This window comes from the organism of the source record quoted next (assembly GCF_019968985.1).
Source record: "MAG: Porospora cf. gigantea B chromosome Unknown PgB_NODE_429_length_18633_cov_188.258, whole genome shotgun sequence".
Lineage (NCBI taxonomy): Eukaryota > Apicomplexa > Conoidasida > Eugregarinorida > Porosporidae > Porospora > Porospora cf. gigantea B.
In genome coordinates, this window is record NW_027179011.1 from 1 (window position 1) to 18,633 (window position 18,633).

At 51.2% G+C, this 18,633-nt stretch overlaps 10 protein-coding genes across 14 annotated transcripts, besides 1 other annotated feature; 6 read left to right on the top strand and 4 right to left on the bottom strand.

Annotated features, from left to right (window-relative positions):
- Window positions 1–55: 55 nt before the first annotated feature.
- Window positions 56–238: a sequence feature (Protein overlapping with rRNA (KVP17_004109, KAH0478499.1) was converted to a misc_feature.).
- Window positions 239–3,407: 3,169 nt separating this feature from the next.
- On the top strand, window positions 3,408–3,755 carry KVP17_004111 (uncharacterized protein; the record flags this gene model as incomplete). The annotated part of the gene is made up of 1 exon (XM_068522016.1): window positions 3,408–3,755. One exon carries the CDS (start codon window positions 3,408–3,410, stop codon window positions 3,753–3,755), a length of 348 nt encoding a protein of 115 aa, XP_068374217.1.
- Window positions 3,756–3,961: 206 nt separating this feature from the next.
- KVP17_004108 (uncharacterized protein) lies at window positions 3,962–5,551 on the top strand (the record flags this gene model as incomplete). Its single annotated transcript, XM_068522012.1, has 1 exon — window positions 3,962–5,551. One exon carries the CDS (start codon window positions 3,962–3,964, stop codon window positions 5,549–5,551), a length of 1,590 nt encoding a protein of 529 aa, XP_068374213.1.
- Window positions 5,552–5,594: 43 nt separating this feature from the next.
- On the top strand, window positions 5,595–7,994 carry KVP17_004113 (uncharacterized protein; the record flags this gene model as incomplete). The annotated part of the gene is made up of 1 exon (XM_068522018.1): window positions 5,595–7,994. One exon carries the CDS (start codon window positions 5,595–5,597, stop codon window positions 7,992–7,994), a length of 2,400 nt encoding a protein of 799 aa, XP_068374219.1.
- Window positions 7,995–8,270: 276 nt separating this feature from the next.
- Window positions 8,271–9,454, bottom strand: KVP17_004107 (uncharacterized protein; the record flags this gene model as incomplete). 2 transcript variants are annotated; one of them, XM_068522011.1, is made up of 6 exons in its annotated part: window positions 8,271–8,411; window positions 8,445–8,747; window positions 8,775–8,864; window positions 8,905–9,078; window positions 9,108–9,251; window positions 9,281–9,286. In XM_068522011.1, the coding sequence occupies 6 exons, from the start codon at window positions 9,284–9,286 to the stop codon at window positions 8,271–8,273; spliced, it is 858 nt and encodes a 285-aa protein (XP_068374212.1).
- Window positions 9,455–9,698: 244 nt separating this feature from the next.
- On the bottom strand, window positions 9,699–10,223 carry KVP17_004106 (uncharacterized protein; the record flags this gene model as incomplete). Of its 2 annotated transcripts, XM_068522008.1 has the most annotated exons (2): window positions 9,699–10,109; window positions 10,167–10,223. In XM_068522008.1, 2 exons carry the CDS (start codon window positions 10,221–10,223, stop codon window positions 9,699–9,701), a joined length of 468 nt encoding a protein of 155 aa, XP_068374209.1. The 2 variants fall into 2 exon arrangements, with proteins under 2 accessions (XP_068374209.1, XP_068374210.1); XM_068522009.1 differs by having other exon boundaries at window positions 9,699–10,223.
- Window positions 10,224–12,685: 2,462 nt separating this feature from the next.
- On the top strand, window positions 12,686–12,960 carry KVP17_004115 (uncharacterized protein; the record flags this gene model as incomplete). Its single annotated transcript, XM_068522020.1, has 2 exons — window positions 12,686–12,737; window positions 12,782–12,960. 2 exons carry the CDS (start codon window positions 12,686–12,688, stop codon window positions 12,958–12,960), a joined length of 231 nt encoding a protein of 76 aa, XP_068374221.1.
- A 127-nt stretch (window positions 12,961–13,087) lies between these two features.
- KVP17_004116 (uncharacterized protein) lies at window positions 13,088–13,624 on the top strand (the record flags this gene model as incomplete). The annotated part of the gene is made up of 3 exons (XM_068522021.1): window positions 13,088–13,363; window positions 13,426–13,521; window positions 13,595–13,624. 3 exons carry the CDS (start codon window positions 13,088–13,090, stop codon window positions 13,622–13,624), a joined length of 402 nt encoding a protein of 133 aa, XP_068374222.1.
- A 408-nt stretch (window positions 13,625–14,032) lies between these two features.
- KVP17_004110 (uncharacterized protein) lies at window positions 14,033–16,424 on the bottom strand (the record flags this gene model as incomplete). 3 transcript variants are annotated; one of them, XM_068522015.1, is made up of 5 exons in its annotated part: window positions 14,033–14,590; window positions 14,619–15,554; window positions 15,584–16,045; window positions 16,098–16,227; window positions 16,256–16,401. In XM_068522015.1, 5 exons carry the CDS (start codon window positions 16,399–16,401, stop codon window positions 14,033–14,035), a joined length of 2,232 nt encoding a protein of 743 aa, XP_068374216.1. The 3 variants fall into 3 exon arrangements, with proteins under 3 accessions (XP_068374216.1, XP_068374215.1, XP_068374214.1); XM_068522013.1 differs by having other exon boundaries at window positions 14,550–15,554; window positions 16,134–16,424; XM_068522014.1 differs by lacking the exons at window positions 14,619–15,554; window positions 15,584–16,045; window positions 16,098–16,227; window positions 16,256–16,401 and having other exon boundaries at window positions 14,033–14,473.
- Window positions 16,425–16,533: 109 nt separating this feature from the next.
- On the bottom strand, window positions 16,534–17,727 carry KVP17_004112 (uncharacterized protein; the record flags this gene model as incomplete). Its single annotated transcript, XM_068522017.1, has 1 exon — window positions 16,534–17,727. One exon carries the CDS (start codon window positions 17,725–17,727, stop codon window positions 16,534–16,536), a length of 1,194 nt encoding a protein of 397 aa, XP_068374218.1.
- Window positions 17,728–17,801: 74 nt separating this feature from the next.
- Window positions 17,802–18,287, top strand: KVP17_004114 (uncharacterized protein; the record flags this gene model as incomplete). The annotated part of the gene is made up of 1 exon (XM_068522019.1): window positions 17,802–18,287. One exon carries the CDS (start codon window positions 17,802–17,804, stop codon window positions 18,285–18,287), a length of 486 nt encoding a protein of 161 aa, XP_068374220.1.
- Between the last annotated feature and the right edge of the window lie 346 nt (window positions 18,288–18,633).

Consider the following 18,633-nt stretch of genomic DNA (forward strand, 5'->3'; position numbering starts at 1 on the left):
TGGGTTGATTCTAGACTGCGCCAGCCGAGGATGCCCTTTGAAGGAGGGGTTCAGGATGGATGAGGCTGCCGACGATTATGAGGTCACTACTGTCAGCTTTTACAACTACATTTCGACCATAACTCCCTTTATGTCGATCGCCGAGGTCGACAGCGATGCGATGGCGAAGCATTTGGAAATCATAGCTGCCTTTTCCTTTTCATTTGAGAAGTACTTTTGCGCAAAGATGGAATTATGAGGACTGTCAGATTCGGAATGAATCCAAATGATCCAACAACTGTTTCAACAACTGTTGCCGTTTGACGGCTTTTTCATCCTTCAGACGTTAAGAGATACAATCCTTTTCGATGCTTGCACAGAAAACGGATGAGTCTCGTTTGAATATCCCAATGTCTCATCGAAACCAGATAGGAACGGGGTCGCAATCCTCCATGACACGTAGATTGTGTGATTGAACACTGAGTGAATTCGGTGTTCTCGAAGCACCTCTGTGGTCGACTGCTAATGATACCGCCTGAAAAATAATACATAAACTGAACAAGAAATGTGCCATCGTTTTCTTTTTTAGTTCGGGAGAATCATTGCAGCAAATCCAGTCCAGTTCCACCGTTTGACGTTGAATCTGAAAAGATGGTGAGGCACCGGAAAATCGAAGGACCACAGACTTCATATTGTCAGCACCAAGTTCCAAAATCTTCTGATTCTTGACACCAGCCGACTCACGTTGCGGTGGTGGAAGGTCCACGTAGGAAATAGTAAAACTTCATTTGTGTTTAAAATCAACAATGTCCTTCTCGCTACTGACGCTTGCACTTCTGTGCAAGCTGTGGGGATAATGTTGCCATGGACGGGACTGCTGCTCTTTGGGCCTCCATCGAAGAGTGACTCGAACGTGCCAGGCTGTTTTTAGCCCTGCAGTTGAAGGGAAGCGAGGCTGAGAGCCATTTGCGAGCGGTGGCTCTGGGTGTGAGTCCTTGGAAAGCTTGGCTCGCGTTGTGGATTGCCCGCAGATTGTCGTTGGAGAAATTCCACTGCGTGGCGCATGCACGAACCCTGCTACGAGACCGTATTGTCAATGAATCTCTGGAACGCGGCGCACATCAGCTCATTACGATTGGAGGAGGGTACGATGTACAATCTCTCCAGGTGGTCAAGCAAATGGAAACGAAGGGCCGTAAGATACGAGTTGTGGAGGTGGACTTCCCTCATATACAAAACCAGAAACGACAGAGGCTACAGAGTGACGCGAAGACCCATCTGCTCGAACCAGATGTCAAATGGGAAGCGTGTTGATATTTTTGATCATGAACGAGGTATTTCTTGTAAGAATGGAGTCATCAACTTCTGCTGAATATGTACCTGGGCTTTGTACACACCGCCCGTCGTTTCATCCGACTGGAAGTTACGGTGAATGATTTGGATTGTTAATCTTAACGTCTGAAGGATGAAAAAGTCGTAACACGGCAACAGTTGTTGAAACAGTTGTTGGATCATTCCTACTCTGTCTTGATTTTCAACCTAGGGAGTTGGAACGGCTTCTGAAGGAGGTGGTGCTTCCAGATGCTGAGGCAGTGGTGGTCATTGATGGCGTTTTCCCGTTTCTTACCTGTGAAGAAGCAAGATCGACGTTAAGAGCTGTCAAGAACGCTGTGCTATGTTCACATAAATCGGCAGGATATCCCTTAACAGGGTGGTAGAGTTGAAGAAACTCCAATCTATCATCTCCCTTCGAGACATGGGCTCCAATTACAGTTTTTGCTGACAATTGCAGTTGGGATTTCTTGAAGGACTTGGTGCGGTGATTCTAGACTTCGCCAACCGAGGGTTCCCTTTGAAGGAGGGGTTCAGGTTGGATGAGGCTGTCGACGATTATGAGGTCACTACTGTCAGCTTTTTCGACTACCTTTCGACTATAACTCTCTTTATGTCGATCGCCGAGGTCGACAGTGATTCATGGCGAATCATTTGGAACACATAGCTGCCTTTTCCGCACCATATGAGAAGTACTTTTACGCATCAGATTGGGAGTGAATCCAAAAAACACGAATCGGAGGAGTCTCGTTGAATATCCCAATGTCTCGTCGAAACCAGATAGGAACGGGGTCGCAATCCTCCATGACACGTAGATTGTGGTACGAACACTGAATAACGAATGATCTGTGCGCATCACCTCTTGCATGAAGAATTCGGTGTTCTCGAAGCGCCTCTCTGTGGTTGCCATGCAGACTGCACGCAATTTGGAGTCATCTTGGCGAAGGAAGCCGCGAAGGACGTTGACAAATGTGCGTGTAAGAGACCTGGTGAGGAAAGGAGACTACCCATACGTTTCGTAAAGACAGTCGGCCGCGATAATGATATCCGCCTGGGAAACACATAAACTGAACAAGAAATGTGCCATCGTTTACCCTTTGGAGTTCGGGAGAATCATCACAGCAGAGCCAGTCCAGTTCCACCGTCCGACAGTAATCCCCAACGCTGTTGGCGTTGACGTTGAATCTGAAAAGACGTGAGTCAGTGGTAAAACGAAGGACCAGACTTCAGATTGGTAATGACTTCGTCAGTGAAGTCAGATAAAGTGGTGGATAGGCCTTGTTTGGCAAGAATGATGCCTGTGGTTCCGACGCCAGCACCAAGTTCCAAAATCTTCTGAGTGGAAAATTTCTGCGTCGATGTTGACACCAGCCGACTCACGTCGCGGTGGTGGAGCACATATTCAGCGAGAGCGAAGCCCGCTTGCCACAGACTGATAAAGGACACGGGTATTGACTCACGTGGTCCCAATTTGGCGCCAGTTTCTCCGAAGTCGCAGTGGAATTGGTTCTGAATTGAAAAAGAAAGTCGCGAAAATGAAATCTGGCTCTGGTTTGGCTTTCCATTCATAGAGCACCTCAACAGCGCGTTCAGACGGACAGGGAGCTGGGAGGATATTAAAACCAATCGAAATAAAGGATGGGACTACATTTGTTGATGTGGTTCAGCAGTGCTAGAACGGCTTCCGACCGGGGGGGAAACTCCAAAACGAGACGGTTCTCTACCACAGAGAGAATGTTTTCCTGGAACACATAAACAGGGCTATTCAGGTGTCGCACGTCTGACAGGGACCCCTCGTCCAAAACTCGTTTGATCGTGTCGACATCCGCTCCGCCGACCACTGCGTCAACACCACCCTGGGGGACCACCAAGCGTGAGAAGTCGAGCTGTCATTAGAATTCTCGTGATTTCACAGGCTTGTGTCGAGCAAGCATTCGATGGAGCATCCTAAGTGTGTGGTGGTTATAAATGACTGAGTGCCTAACTCTCAATTGTTATAAATGACTGAGTGCTTAACTCTCAATTGTTAGAGGAGGATAATTTCGTCCTGAATCACGCCGCGAAATGAAATGTTTCAAAAGCGCGTAATTCGTAAAATGGATGGCTATATTCGGTTAGGCCACGACATGCGATTCTCGAAATCCAACTCTTGCCACCTCACCACTGATAACGATGCCAATACGGAGGAGGCCACGTTTTGGCAGTCTGACTGTCTCATTGTTAACCCATTCCGAGCGCAACCTCCGGAGTCCAACCCTACGGTGGAAAGCATCATACCGTGGGCACCGCTTCTTCATGCGGATACCATTCTCGACCAGCGCACACCGAAAACCGCAGCGCAGATGTCCGACGACAACTCCTTATTGTGCGCTGACAAATCGTCGATGGATGGCGAGTCGCACTCCACTGTGACCTTCTCCCGCATGCTGTACGACAGGCTTTAGCAACTCGAGGAGCCATCGTCTTTAGCTTCGGAACGGGATAAACACACAAGATTCGATTTTAAATCAAATACATTTTCCTTTTTTTCAGCTGTCATGTGTTCGTGTTTTCTATGTTTTTCTTGTGTGCAGAACGTTTCTTACTGGGGACCTGATGACGCGCGTGCGTGGCGGGTGTGGCATTTGTTGACCTGGAAAATACGACTTTCATGCAACATGTTGAACGAGGTCCCTACCACCCGCAGCGGCTCCACTCCTACGATCGGATGAGAAACGCTTACCGCACCCATTACCATGACGCGTACCCTAGGGAGGAGCCGGACAGAGGCTACTACCGCGGAGGAGAGACTGGTTATCAGAGGGAACTCCTCGGGGACTTCCGCCCATATTACTACGGGTCGCTGGCAAACAGACCTCCACGACTCGAGCAACCCTACTATGGAGCTCAAGAGATCAACCGACTCCAGCCACCCTACTATGGAGCCCAAGAGATCAGCAACCCACCAATCCAGCCACCCTACTATGGAGCCCAAGAGATCGGCAACCCGCGACTCCAGCTGCCTTACTACCGGGAGCCTGTGGCCAATAGAAGCTATCACCCCTACAAACGGTCATACGAACCCCCATGGGCTCCCCCAGTGGTAGAGCCGGCAGCCCCGACAGCACCACCATCATTGGAAACAGTGAAGTTCAGTCAGCCTGCTTCGCCTCCGATTCCATGGGTAGCCATGAAATCCTTGGAGAGGCGACAAAAGAAAAAGGCGCTTACGTCCGCAACTGGGCCCATCCTCGCAATCGCCTCGCCGAAATCGCCCAAACCCCCGAGACCTCGTAGATTGGAAATAGCACCGCCAGTGCCGCCAGTGGTTGTGGCTGGATTCACCAAGCAACGGTCTGAGCAGTTCTACGTCGGTCCACAGGACGTGCACTACAGCGCGTTTGCGCCTGAGAACACGAAGGGGAAACGGCGAAAGGTGCCACCGCTAAAGTGGTGGTTGGGAGAGCGCTGTGAGTATAAAAGAGGCAAGGAAGACATGCCTCGCCTCACATACATTGTGAAGGTTGACCAGACCACCGATCGCAGACTGTCCCATCACGAGAAGATTCCGCTCGTCGACGAGTTGCCGGTCCCGTCAACAGTGGCCAAATGGAAGGCTGTGACACAAACCCGACAGGAAAACCCCGTCGGTAGAGCTCTGGAATTGGGAGAAGGTAGAGCTCTGGAATTGGAAGAAGGGGATTTCTCAAGTGACAGCACCTGGGAGGTCGTTGCTACCAGTAGCACCGAAAGTTTGGTGTTCCTCCAGCAATCCGAAGAGATGGTCGAGGTATCGCAAGAATCGGATTCAGAAGTGGAGTCCTTTCCAGAGGCCGAGGAAGACGAGTCACCAATGAAACCGCCGGGAGAGGCATCGCTTCTGACTGGTAGTGGCCCACGTCGCGTACGCGTATTCCGGGACTACTCCGACATCCAGTACGTGCACAACGAAGAGTATGCCGCAGGACTTCTATTTCGGAACGCAGTGTTCACCAGCGTGTTGGTCAGATTAAGACCTGGTGAGCTGTGCAGAGACGTCTCCTCCAACCGTTTCCAGCTGACTCTGCTATCAGGTTCGGAGGTCACTTTGGGGCAAACTCCGAGTGCCGAACTGAGACATGCAAACCCTGTAGACTTAGTGTCGGGTGAGCCGGTGGACGTCAAGTCAGGTTGGGTATACGAGTTGGCGAACCACTCAGTTTGTGACACGGCGCATGTCATGGCGGTGATCACAGATGAGGACTGGATAAGCGACTTGTGATGCTCACTTGACTTAAAAATGCTTTCAAAACTCTGAATTGGTTATGCACCGGTTCTTCGTGTTTGCCGGCTCGAGGTACGCCGGTGACTCCCTTATACGCAACCTCGTTCCCAAGGGATACTTTGTGGTGGAAGGGCCCCAAGGATTGGCCGTCTTCAACCTCGACCATCGGCGAGTAGGGTCGTTTTGCAGCCCTCTGCTCGAACTCCACGATGACTATGGCCCTGTACAAATTGTACAGGAGTTGCGAAATTCAGACGGTGTTGATGTCGCTAGGGTTGGCGACATTAGGCCTCGTTTTGTTCACGGAGCGGAGATCGAGGTCGACTTTGTGCGAAACGCCGTGGTATTCAAACTCCGGTCCCAGCCGCCCTTGGAAGTGACGTGGCAAACAAGATCTGACAAAAGAGTCGTCCTCGCTCTTGACGAGTATCTGGATACTCATAATGCCCGTCGGATCGTCGATTTTCTGTGCTTGACTGAATCTCAGGTGATAGAATGGTTCCAGAGCGTTCCAGGCATGCATCTTGTGGTGCAAGGTCTCGAAATGCGCGACCCACGCCTGTCTTTTACCACATTAAGGGGCTACGACAAGGGGGCCATCCGAGGCACATGGATGAAGCCGTTGGCAGCTGAAACTCCCAGTGACATGGGGCTGAATTGTGCAAGTCCGGTGGTTTCCAACACTGTCCCGAGGCGCTCTGTTTTCAACGACCCTAACAAGGTCAGGTTACGGAACGAACCGACGTCTACGATCTTCGACGACCCGACGCCGCTTAAGTTCCCCCCTCGGCTCTTGGTGAGCAAAGCGATCGACACGCCGACGCTGGTGGCGCCCTCACAGCCCGACGGAAATGCTAATGAAGCCCCAGTCACCCAGATACGTGTGGAGTACTTCAGCGATGCTGTTGGTCGTGAGACAATCGCCGTGTCCAGCGACGGGTCTGCAAGCGAACGCGCAGCGCGGCCTTGCAACTCCTCTGGAGCTGTGTCTCCGCCCATGGTGACCGACATTTCTTCCGAATCATCCGACAGCGAGTCACCCTGTGGGGAGACCGACGCTCTGTCCTCCGCGGAGTCGTGCTGCAAGAACGACGCGTCAACGAAAGCCCCCTCGCCGACTGCGTCCGCAGGCGACTCTCGATGTGGCACTACTGCACATGAACACCCGCCGATCACGCTGTCCAGCACAGTGTTCTTCATGTTCTTTGATGAGTCCCGGGACTGCCATACCGAGCTTAGGACGAGAATGCGTCGTTTGGGGTACAGTGTAGACAGATGTCCCGTCTACCCGAACACCCTTGCCGTAAGGAACGAGGGTGTTGTCATCGCTCGATTCCACAACCCGTCCCTCGTGGTAGATCTACCTCCTCCTGAGGTCCGCCGTTTATTGGCCTCCTTCGAAGCTGATAAGCTGGCCCTGCAAGTGGGACATGTACCCAGCACTCCATGTCGACTGAATCACGAGAAGTTCGGGCCTGTGGATGTGGAGGTTACGTCGCGGAGTATTATTTTTGGAGGACGCATCGCGTGGACCTGCACTCCTGAAAAGGTCCTCGTGCTCGCAGATCACCCCAACTCTGCTTCAGTGGACGAGCTGCTAGCATTTGTCTCGTGGAGTCAGGCTCACCTAACCAATTGGTTCGCCCACGTGCGAGGGCTGAAATTTCGAATGGTTCCGAAATCCTGGAATCACTTGATGTTCGTCATGGCCGAGAGGCTCGGCTACCGGATGGTTGCCCAGCCTACGATGGATAACGTGTTTGAGCGGCCGGCTTCGGGGTGGCCAACTGGGACAATTCCGAGAGGGCGAGCCTCTGTGAGGCGAGCCTCCGCAGATGTGAGGCGTCGGCAGTCTGTGTCGCCGACAACAGTGCGACCAGCCGAGGTTCCTAGGGCACCGAGCCAGAGCAGTCCAGGATTCCGGTCAACATTTCCAAGCAGACAGCCACCTGCATCTGACCCTCCGACTAGACGCCATCCGGTTGCTTCGGCAGGAGGAATGTACTACCTTTTTGGAGATCCTGCCGTCTTGCAGGAGGACGTGAAAGCGGCGTTTCTTGAGAGCGGATTGCAGATTGCTGGGGGTAGCATCCTGCGCGGCGGCGCACCTGTGGGCAGCTTTGATGGCTTCTGTCTTCACCTCTCGGAACCTCGCAGGGAGCGGGCAGAGATCATCGCAACGTTGTCGGAAGTCGAGGTGTCGCAGGTGCCTACCGCAGCCTTCCAGTACGCCGAGTCAGTGCGGGTCTCTCTCGACCATGGCTGCAGACAGGCAACGTTCTCTATGAACTCCAGTCGGGCCGTGTGGAGGTGGAACAGCGCTCGACAGGTCAGTCTGCTTGAGGCAGAAACGACTGAAACTGGAGAGTGGATGCTGCTACTGGAATATTGTGAAGACATTATTGCAGGGTGGTTTGGCAAAGTCACAGGTGAGTGTTAGCAGCATTTTGGGAATCTTAACCACTTTGCAGGTTTCCGGTTTCATGTGTCTTCTCCGTGTGATCCCAAAGCATTCTACGCTCAAGAATTCGGGTATCGGCGGACCACAAGAGGAACAGAAAACCACTACAGCAAGGATGTTGGTTCTCAGATGATTCACCGTTGAGAAAAATTCCGACGTCTGATAAAAGTTACTGAAGCACAGCTAAACTGAGGGTTCTTAAGTTGCCGCAAACTCTTAACATCAGAATGACGCTAGTAACAATGCATTTTTTAATTATACAGAGGCGAGAACGGTAGCATGCCCGTAGCGAGGGCTGACCATGTTGGGTCCCTTCTGCCACGTGTCCAGCTCAGGCCGATAGAAGTCCACGACGGGCAACACCGTAGAACCATCCTGGAAATGAATTGGAATACACTATATTAAATGTACCAGAACAGAATAAGATACACATAAAAAAAAGAGGAATCCACTGACCTGCCCTCCAGTGGTGACAACGGAATCGGATATGGAACAGGCGGCGTGATCAAACCGGGCTGAGGGCATTTGCGCTCCAAACCGCCACGATTTCAGCTCCATCGTAAAGATTTCCAGAGAATTGTGAACTTTGTGGGAGTTGTCGGTTCCACCGAAGGCGTAAATGGAGCCCAGAACCTTCACGGCCGCGCCAGCCGAGCGGACGTGAAGGAGGTCGGAGGAGAAGGCAGTCCACTTGTCCATCCTAATGTCATAAGCCTCCATAGTGTTGAGACGCTGAGAACGAACCAGGAAGAACCTCACCTCGCCACTAGTGCCTCCCATGACGTACAAGGTATTGTCGTCGGCCACGCAACACGACGCTGACGAGCGACAGGAAAGCATCGGCGCGCACTGCAACAAAGTGAGGGATCAGCATGAAAGCGGAACCCACCTCCGTCCAGCTTCTCATTCGTGGATCCAGTGCCTCGACTGATGCCAGTAGTTCCTGCGAGTCATACCCGCCGACAGCGTAAACGCGACCTTTCAGCTGAGCCGTAGACAGGTTTCGGCGCGCGTATTGCAGCTCGGGACCTGACGTCCACGTGTCAGACAGCACGTCATAAATCTGGAATGTCATCCATAAAAAATACTCACCTCTGTCGAATAGAGCGCCTTGTAGTCGAGGTTGAAGCCGCCAGTCACAACAATTTGGCCCTTCAAGTTCTCAGCACCAAAATACGTCCTCTCGATTTCAAGCGGCGAGGCAGGTTTCCATTGTTGAAGAGCGACATCCAACACCTGGCGTAAGATACATCCAGAAAGCTCACTTCCATCGAACTGAGATGCGCAACTCCGTCAAACCCCCCCAGCGAAAAGCACAAGGGGTACGGGAAGAACTTAATGCCATAGAAATCGGCTTCGCTGACGAGACCCTAAAAAATGTAACAAGAGAAAAAATAAGTAAACATATAAAGTTAAACTCACGCGAGATTCTCCCACATTGCTTGGCCGAGGAAGTTCGGTCGGCTCGCGTAGGAAATTCAGTATGCTACGAAATGCAGTGGAGTCGCGATCGAAGAAAATGCGACCATTGCGGTCTCGAGCGATCTGATGTCGCCCAGCCAGGACAGCTTCCAAGAAGGACCCTGGACATAAATGAGAAGCAGGCAAGCCGAACCATACGCCACCAACCTCTTTGCTGTGCCAGTGTTCTTCGCGATGTTTCGAAGATCGCGCCACCGACATTCAACTCGACGACAGTATGCGCAGCGAGGCTTGCGTCCTGCACCTTTTCTCTCTCAAGAGAGAGAGCCTCGGAAGCCTGAAGAAAAATGATTCGGATTGGCAGAGAAACACTGATAAAAATCTATCGCGTACCAGCCTGTGACGCTCTCTGTCTCTCTGCAAGCTGGCAAAGTGGGCGGCTTTCTCGCTGGAAAACCGCTGTCGTTCCTCCTCGATTTTTCGGCGGGTGTCGTCGCGTTCTTCAGTCAGTTGACGGATTTGATTCGAGACATCAGCATCCACTTTCCGCCTCATCTCCTTCAATTTCGCTTCCTCCCGTTCCACCTTCATTTGTAGCTCAGTGAAATGCCTTTCCTTCTCCTCCAGAAACCTGGATCGCTCATCGTCCAGCCCAGTGCGTTTCGATGTCAACTGGAACAGAATAAAGAGAAACGAATAAACCAGACATAATATCAGAATGTCACCCACCTCATCCTGCACGCGGCCTAGCCACTGATTGAACACGCGCCGCACATCCCCTGCCATATCATCAAAGGCCCGCTGGAGGAGGTAACAAGGCTTCACGGCGCAGACCCCACCTCTGACAAGGAGAATGCGTCATTCTCTTCCGTCCACTTTTCTTCCCGGAACGGAGAATTAGAGAAAGATGACATCGAAATGGTGATTTCCAGAATTGAAATGGAGAACGCAACAAAAATCCTAGAATCGTCTTGGAATGTGTGGATTTTCTTTTTTTCTTCCAATTTGTCCTCAACTTGCAAAAGTGACGTGTCCTAATCTAGAATATGCGAGTGGCTAGTGTGACTCAGAGAGAGAACTGGACCTGGTTGTGCGCCTTGTACTTCGCAGGCACTCGCACTGAGGATGACTACTGGAGGGATAGCAGGGATATTCCGAAAGAGCCAGCGAAAGGACGCCACATCGTACGTGGCAGACGGCAGCAGAAACGAGAGGAGCAACTGCCGTTTGTGGTACCTGGCTCACAGAGAGCAGGCGAAGTGGTTGTCCTGTGCAGATTTGGAATGGCTACGAGGAGATCTATACATGACATACAGACAGAGAGTTTCTCGCATGACGACTCAGACGAAGGATCTAGACAGGCATCAATCGAACAAGGCGACGATGTGGAAGTTTGATCTCAATTCTCCAACAGCAATTTAACTGTCTCAGCGATTTGGAGCTCGTCTCCTTTGGGAAGTATGTAATCAAAAAAAATGGCTGCAAAAGATAAATGCTGGACCAGAAGAAATGAAAACAAACATGAAAAACCAAAACACTTACCCAACTGCTGCTCATTCAGCTGAAACGCCAATCCAACCTTGCTGAGCACCTGCCTCAACTGATTGGATTGGATAATTCCAGGGCGGCTCTCGTATTGCGACAGGGCCTTGGTGATATCTAAGAAGGATGAAGGATACTAGTGTAACCATCCGATTAATAACATAGTGATATAATACCCTCTTCTAGTCTCTCAAGCGGTGTGGACGCAACCTTGGCAAATTCCTCGAATGTGAAAAACGGTGTCTCCCAATAAGCGGCATGGTCAACGCCTTCAGCCAAGGCACGACTCTTGGTTTCTGACACTTGACCAATTATTAAATCTTACCTGCCTCCAAGACCTGCAAGTCCTTCCGAAGGATCTGGATGCCCAGCGACTTCAACAAGTAGACCATCCTGCGTCCTGAGATGCGGTCGCTCGGACCAGGACAGAATGACAGGAACGCATCTCGAAGGTCCATCGAATTATTCCAGAATATCAAACTTTTAGGTAAGTTGGCTCCCACAGCGCTGTGGTTATGTGCCTTGCAAGTTGATTCAGAGAATGTTCTGGCTGGTGCAACTGCAGGTTATGGGGAGAGTTAACCAGTAAGTAGAACCGACACCTGAATTGGCGTCCATTATTACTTTGCTAACGTGTGTCAGATGGATATACTCCAGCAAGAGGCCGTGGAGTGGGCACGGATGGGTGCCCATCCTGCTATCTCTCATCGTAACCCTTGGGGTGGACCTTTACATGGTGGGTACTAATTCAATCGCTTTATTTTATTTTTTTATTTGTGGATTAATGATTACCTGCAGTATGAAGACGTTTCTTCCGTGTATGAATTGCTAGGTCTGTCGCCCTCCACGCCCTGCGGATCCGTCGCCTCACATGGTCGCCGTATGCTTGCTGCTCACCACCCTGACGTCTATGATGGAGACTCAACATCATTTTACGAAATTCGAGATGCGGTTAAAATGATTTCAAATCCTGTTGCGAGGTCCAACTACGACCGATTTGGGGACCTCAGCTCGTTTGCAACATTTAAAGGTGGGTTGAGTTGTTGTTAGGTCGTTGGTTGTGTTACTGTTGATTCCAGTCACGGAGCAGCACTGGCCAGGCATATTGGTAAAGTCCATCGGCGAACTGGCGATGCGGCTCGGTCTTGGCTGGCTCCTTACCATGGGGTCGACCACTGAATATCAATGGGTACGTTCTTTTCGATATACGGCTGTTTTCGACTATTCTTTTCATCTATATTTGCAGGTTTACCACTCCGCCTGTGTTTTCGCAGCTTTCTATGAATTGTTCACTCGCTTGTATCCTGAAGCCTCTGAAACATCCACAATTGGTAATCCGATTCGGAAGTGGTATCTTGTCATGTTGCATTCTAACAGGAGGATGTTCATCGAATTACAGCTTGGTTTTTATCCTCGGCATTCGGAGTGGCCTTTCGGTCGATTAAGGGCTACTGGCCACTGGTGCCTTTTCAATTGGTTTCCCTGACGCGTGCTCTCTCCCTGACGGTCCTCTTTTTTCTGAAGTCTAACTACTCCCACATCGCTGATTACTGGCGCACGGTTATTCTACCGGAGCATGATGTCTCTGATCATGAAAAAGGTAGGACTCCATGATGTGTTCAACTCATTTATTGCTAGGACTGCTTCTGCATACCGACAAGCGTCGCCTAGAATGTTTGTTGAGTTCGCATCGTCGACTTCTCCAGATGGCGAGCGATATGGCTGAAGGGTTGGAAAACATCGAGGACACAGAGGCAGGTGAGATTATTGGTTGTTCGTCGGGCCGGGTCATATCTTTTCAGGTCTGGCTTTATTCACATCAATGGAGGCTGAATATTCGGTACTGTCTGAACGAGTCGACGTGGCCACGATGACCAAGGCACTTCAAGACCAGACGGAGCAGGAAAAGCTTCTATCCGGACAATTGGGGATGCTTGCTGGGTTGATATGGGTTTGTTTCCTTGTAAAATCATTGTTGTGAACGTGAATTCACTCTGGGATTTTTGGTAAAAGCCTAGACCTAGATGTGGTAAGATCGAATCATGAATCACCATTAAAAATGGTTTTCTTTCTTAAACCTTGTGAAATTGGCATTTTCGGAATTGGACATGAGCAGGCCCAACATGACCCTCCTATTCAATGACATCCGTCAAGGTGTCGCCATCTCCAAGCAGTTACGACACGTCAGTTCGACTGAAAAACAACAGCGAAGGAACAGTCGATTGCCAGGAGTGGTCTTGGGTATCACCCCTAGGAGCCCGCGGTCCATATCCAAATCGCCCAACGAAAACCGGCAGACCAGTGATGAGCCCGAGAACGATCCGCTGTTTAAATTGGAGAATAATACCTGGGTGGTTGCCAACTGCACCGACCATTCCAACTCTGTAGGTTCCTATCATATGTCGCCTTTTTTATTTTTTCCCATTCTTTTGTTATTACATTTCAGGAACCCCTTCTGATTGAAAAAGCCAAGATCCATCACAATGCTTGTATTTCCGGCTGTCGTGACGTGACTATTCATATCAAGCCCAAGATCAACCAGGTCACGCTCGGTGAGATTTTTTTAGTTACAGTTGTCATTTGTATTTAATCTTTTTGTGATTGTTTCTCTTCAGATTCTTGTCAACATGTCAACGTTGTACTGACGGACCTCATATCCTCGGTCGAGATCATCAGATGCAAGCGGATTCAGGTGCAAGTCACAGGTTCTGTGCCTTGTTTCCACCTGGACTGCGTTGACGGTTGTACTGTCTTTTTGTCTGACATCTCAAAAGATGCACAATTTACCACCTCGAAGATCAGGTGAGGATTAATTCTTATTGTGTCTAAATTGTTTATTCTGACGATTTCCAGTGAAATTAACGTCTCCTTCCCAAGGGCTGACGGCGAGTACATCAAGACCCCCATACCAGAGCAGTATACGCATTGTATCAAGGGTGAGAAGATCGAGTCAGCCGTCTCGGGACTGTACTCATGATTGGCATTAACCTATTTTGATGAACGAAGAACTAGTTTTAATCGTAATCGCAACGGTCCTGCATGTAGAACGCTTTTTACATCGCTCGTCCTTCACTTTGTAGACGGGAAGTGGGCCGCCGTGCAGGCTTGAAACGATCGGAGCTTTTCCAGCCGAATTGCTGTCTGCCCTTTCGGAACAGCTCCTGAATGTACCGCGGGGTTAAAGGTGTGGAGGACTTCCATCTGTACTCAAACATGCCGTTGAGCACGGATATGATGTGGAGGGAGGATGTCTTCTGCATTGAACTCATGATCACTCGAGCCGCTCCACAGCCCCTGGCTCCCAAGTTGGTAAGGACCTTGCGTCGCCAGTTAAAACACCTTTCGTAGGCGATGACGGGAAGAAGGGCATCTTTCCAGAGGCTGGCGTCAACCTCTGGGGGGGTGTCAGGAAGAAGGCCTGCGGGAGGAACGCCGTTTTTCGCCTTCTTCTTTAGCGCCATTTCTTTGTTCTTCTTGTCCTCGAAGCAAGTCATGTCCACCAAGACGGAATCAAATACGCTGTCGTCGTTAAAGACTTTTACACCTTTTAGTGCCTCGATCAGCTCATCCTCAAGTCGCACAAAGGCATGAGTGCACGCGAAGGATAATCCCTGCGTTCGTCAGCCCGCCAGTCCTCACCGTGAGAACGGCTCCTCGGCCTGTGCCAGGTGGCACAAGCGATGTGGTGTGTGAAACCACGACCTCCACAAGCAGAGGCAAATACGTGTCCAGCTCTTCAGGAAGTCTGTTGAGCTCCGCGTCCAACTCAACAGCGTCCGCAAACGTTAAACGCTCGGGAAGTACAACAGCGTCAGTCTCTCTGATGTACTCTCGAATGCGCGCACTGAAGAGCTCATAAAGTCGGCGGCTGACGGCAGTCACGTCATTGGCGATGACAGTGCCGTTACTCGTGGCAGGCGGTAACACCACTACGCCACAGGGCGGCTCACCAGGGGTGTGGTTTAGGGGGCACACCGTCTGTCGACCGAGGTCCACCTGGTAATCCATCGCCGCCAACAGTAGGGGGTACTCAGGCCTAAGCGAGTCTAGAAACTCTGTCAATTCACGTTCCAGACGTAGGCAGAGAACCTCCAAATTGGGTCGAGCCTTCAGATGTTCCCGAAATAGTCGCCACCCCTTCGGATCGACGAAACCCTTGGTGCCCGAGGAAATATCGTCTTCGGTGACAGAAGCAGCGTGCAGAACTGGCTCCTCATAGTCGTCGTCCTCGTCGTTTTCCTCGTTGTCGTCACAGACAAACAGCTCTGCATCTTCATATTGAACCTCCATGTCGGAATCCTCTTCAGAGTCAGAGTCGTTGAAGACGGCAATAACGCCGTCGGTATCATCGATCCACTCATTAGCCTCGTATTTGTCCATCTCTCCTTTGCCTATATAGGTGGCCTGATCTGCGAGAGCTCCCTGCCGTATTAACCTGTGTGACAGAGCCCACACCACCCGCTCGAAAGGAGCGCACTTGTTTTCGAACTCGTCCAGCTTAACATCCGTCTCGGCCCGAGGTGCATCCTTGTCCTCGTCAACGTCGTCTTCCACGATGTCCTCCGCATCCTCTACCTGAATGAAAAATAGCCAGCGCAACGTACATCTTCGGAGTTGAAGGCGACAGCCGACGCAGACAGCCCTTCAGCGTCCTGGTAGGCATCCGCGCCAACAGTGGCGACCAGCAGGGACGTCAAATCCAGCAAGGGAGGCTGGGGATCCAGCCACAGCGACGGTCGCTGTGTCTGCGTCGTCATAACATCATCGAACAACTTGAGGTTCTCTGGCCACTCGCAATTTGACACCTCGAATGCACCAGAGAGCTCCCTGTTGGTTGCGTTTTCGAGGCGCAGCAAGGCGACCTGGGTGTCGTACAGCAGGCGATACTCTTCATCGGGCACCATAGAAAAGCGCTTGTCCTCTGCGTCCTCATCCTCCTCGTCGATGACATCCCGATCGAACTTTGCAATACAGTTCGCCTCAGCGGTGAGGCGTTTCAACAGCTCTTCGAGCACAACGTACTCATTGATAGAAGCAGTTACATTGGAAGCTGCAGTGTTGTGAATCTGCGGAGAATATCAATTCTAATCCTAAAAAAAGCATAAACCGTAATAATACCCTAAAATATGGAATAAATCTCTGTGATGAGCCGACCTGTGTCAAGAGACCAGTCTTTCGCTCCTCCACAGTGGGTATCAACGAGTCTTTGATCGCGTCCGACACCCAGTTTGGAGTGTAAGCCAGGTTCCTGCGTGACTCGCCTCTGCGGCGCCCACCTGAATATAGGCGGCGCCAGTGGCCATGCGACGCTGACGCCACGCTTGACTGTGCGAATCCGAGTTTTGTGTGTGATTGCGCCAACTGGAGCGTCCTCGGCGGAACCAGATAAGGAGCCCAGGGACCGTTCTGGGGAGGCTGACATGCCCGGTAATGCGGATTTGCCATTTTCCTCAAGAAACAGAGCACGAGCCAAAACAGGGTCGGTAATTCAGAGACGCGCGCTCGGACTGAAGGGGCAAGACGAAAGGCTCTAGGAACTCACAGAAGAAACAAATCAGAATGTTGTTGTAGATTTATTGTTGCCAGCAGCAATGAGAGGCTGGCACTGAGACATCGCATTTTCATTGTATAGATGCGTTGCTGACCGAGTGACTTCGGCGATCTTCGGAATTCCTCGATGGCGGCCGTGAGCATTGCTCCACAGCAAGTTAAGTGCCGACTGGTCCGTGCGGGAGCACGGTAGCTTAGAGGACTTTATGGAAGGCTTCTTCTTGTGCATTGGCTGCACAGGGCAGGACTTATGCTTTTCCCAGTCTCCTTCGATGTAGGCGCTACCAGTGAACCATGGATCTGCTACGTTAGTCTTATCAAGGAAGCAATTCGGGTCGAGGGCACAACCGAACCACCATATGAAAATAGAGTCGAGATGAATCTGTGTTTTTGAAAATATTGTGCAGCCGGCTCCGAACATCTGCTGCCTAAGGCTATAACTTGGGGAGGGAAGATAAGCCAGCATAGAGTCAGGGACGAAATAGTACGAGATGAAGCCCTGCGGAAAGCACCAAGCCACTCCAGTTTCGTCGGCCTCCTTCAGCGCGGCTTTCCATCGGCTCGCGAACGAGGACTTACGGTTGTCTTTATGGCGACAGAGCAGCCTCACGGAGCTGTCCATCCAAAATACCGCGTCCGGCCGAAGGCCTAGGTCCCACTTGTCGAACATTACGTTATGGATGACCACAGGTTTGAATCTAAACTCGTTGAGGAAACCCACGTACAAAGGGTAATCGCCTAGATCCATGCGAACGTAGCGCACGTTGCATAGACGCTTGATCTCGGCTGCCAACTCCTCCGGCAGGCCCAGGTCAACAAACACCAGAGTCAGATCTGGAAGACAGGTGCGAAACGAGCGCATCATGTCCTTGGCCATTTCGTAGTGATCGACATCCGATAATGCCGTCACGCCCACGACATCTCGAGGCAGACCCGTGTTTGACGAACGACAGTAATCCTGCAGTAAATGGGCTTGGGCCGCCGGCACAACGATCGGCTTACCCGGCACACCCATCTTGGAAGAGCGGTATTGTAGCACGCCGGTGCTGCAAACGGTTTCTCGACTAGTCTGATAGAACGGGTGGCCCGTAGCTTTTACGTCCACTGCTCTTTGGTACACGGATATGTGAAGGTAGAGGCATAGCGCAAGCGTCAGTAGGCCGATTCCTGTTGCAAACAGGGACTTGGTCCCCATCATTTGTATTATTTTACTGGCCCCTTCGAAATTGCCAACGAACGAATTTGCATGTTTGAAAGTTCAAATTGAAATCGATGACAGACGTCTTAAACCAGCTTGTTGTGCCCGACCCTCCACGTGGAAGGTCTGCCAGCGTCAGCAGCCGGAGAGCCTCGCTGAGTTCGCAGCTGAGGTACTCCAGCAATTTGAGCGACGGGGACTCTGAAGACGATGAGGACGTCTCGTTGCTGGCATTCGTCGTCGACGAGATGATGAGCGTGCGGCTGGGAGTGTCACCGGCTTTGTCAACGCGAAACCCGCCTCCAAAGTCTTCCGTGCCCGTCTTCGACTCGATACCTGTGACACCCTTCAGGGATTTCCTTCGGATTCCTTTGCAGGTGGAACGATTCCTGGTGTATGCCACGTTGAACTGCTGGAACCTTGTGCTTTACGATTTGACATTCGGACCCCTTCAGGTAGGTGTAGCGTACGATTATCCGTACCCGTTCCAGGCGGCCAGGAGTTTCGTTCTGTTGCTCAAAGCTGTAGCATGGTTGACAAAAAAACGGGTTCGGATGTAAGTCCAGGTTCTCGCTTCACATAGGTGTGGGTCACGCCTCTACGCTGCTTGTAAGATATCTTCATGGCTCAGATCCCCAAGGATCTCGAGCTCCCCTGAACCCGAGCTCGACCAGTCTGAGATTGAGGCGCTGCTGGACCCGCTCGATACACGTCCTGATGGCACTATGCGGACGGAGGGGCTGCCTCGTTGCCCTACCAGGCCAATGATGGTGGACTTTCTGCGAGTGTCAGTCATAGTTATCGGAGTCGTTTTCTTTCAATACCTGGACCTTTCCGTTCTCTACCACTATGTCCGAGCACAGTCCTTCATGAAGCTCTACGTCATCAACAACATTGTGGAAATCG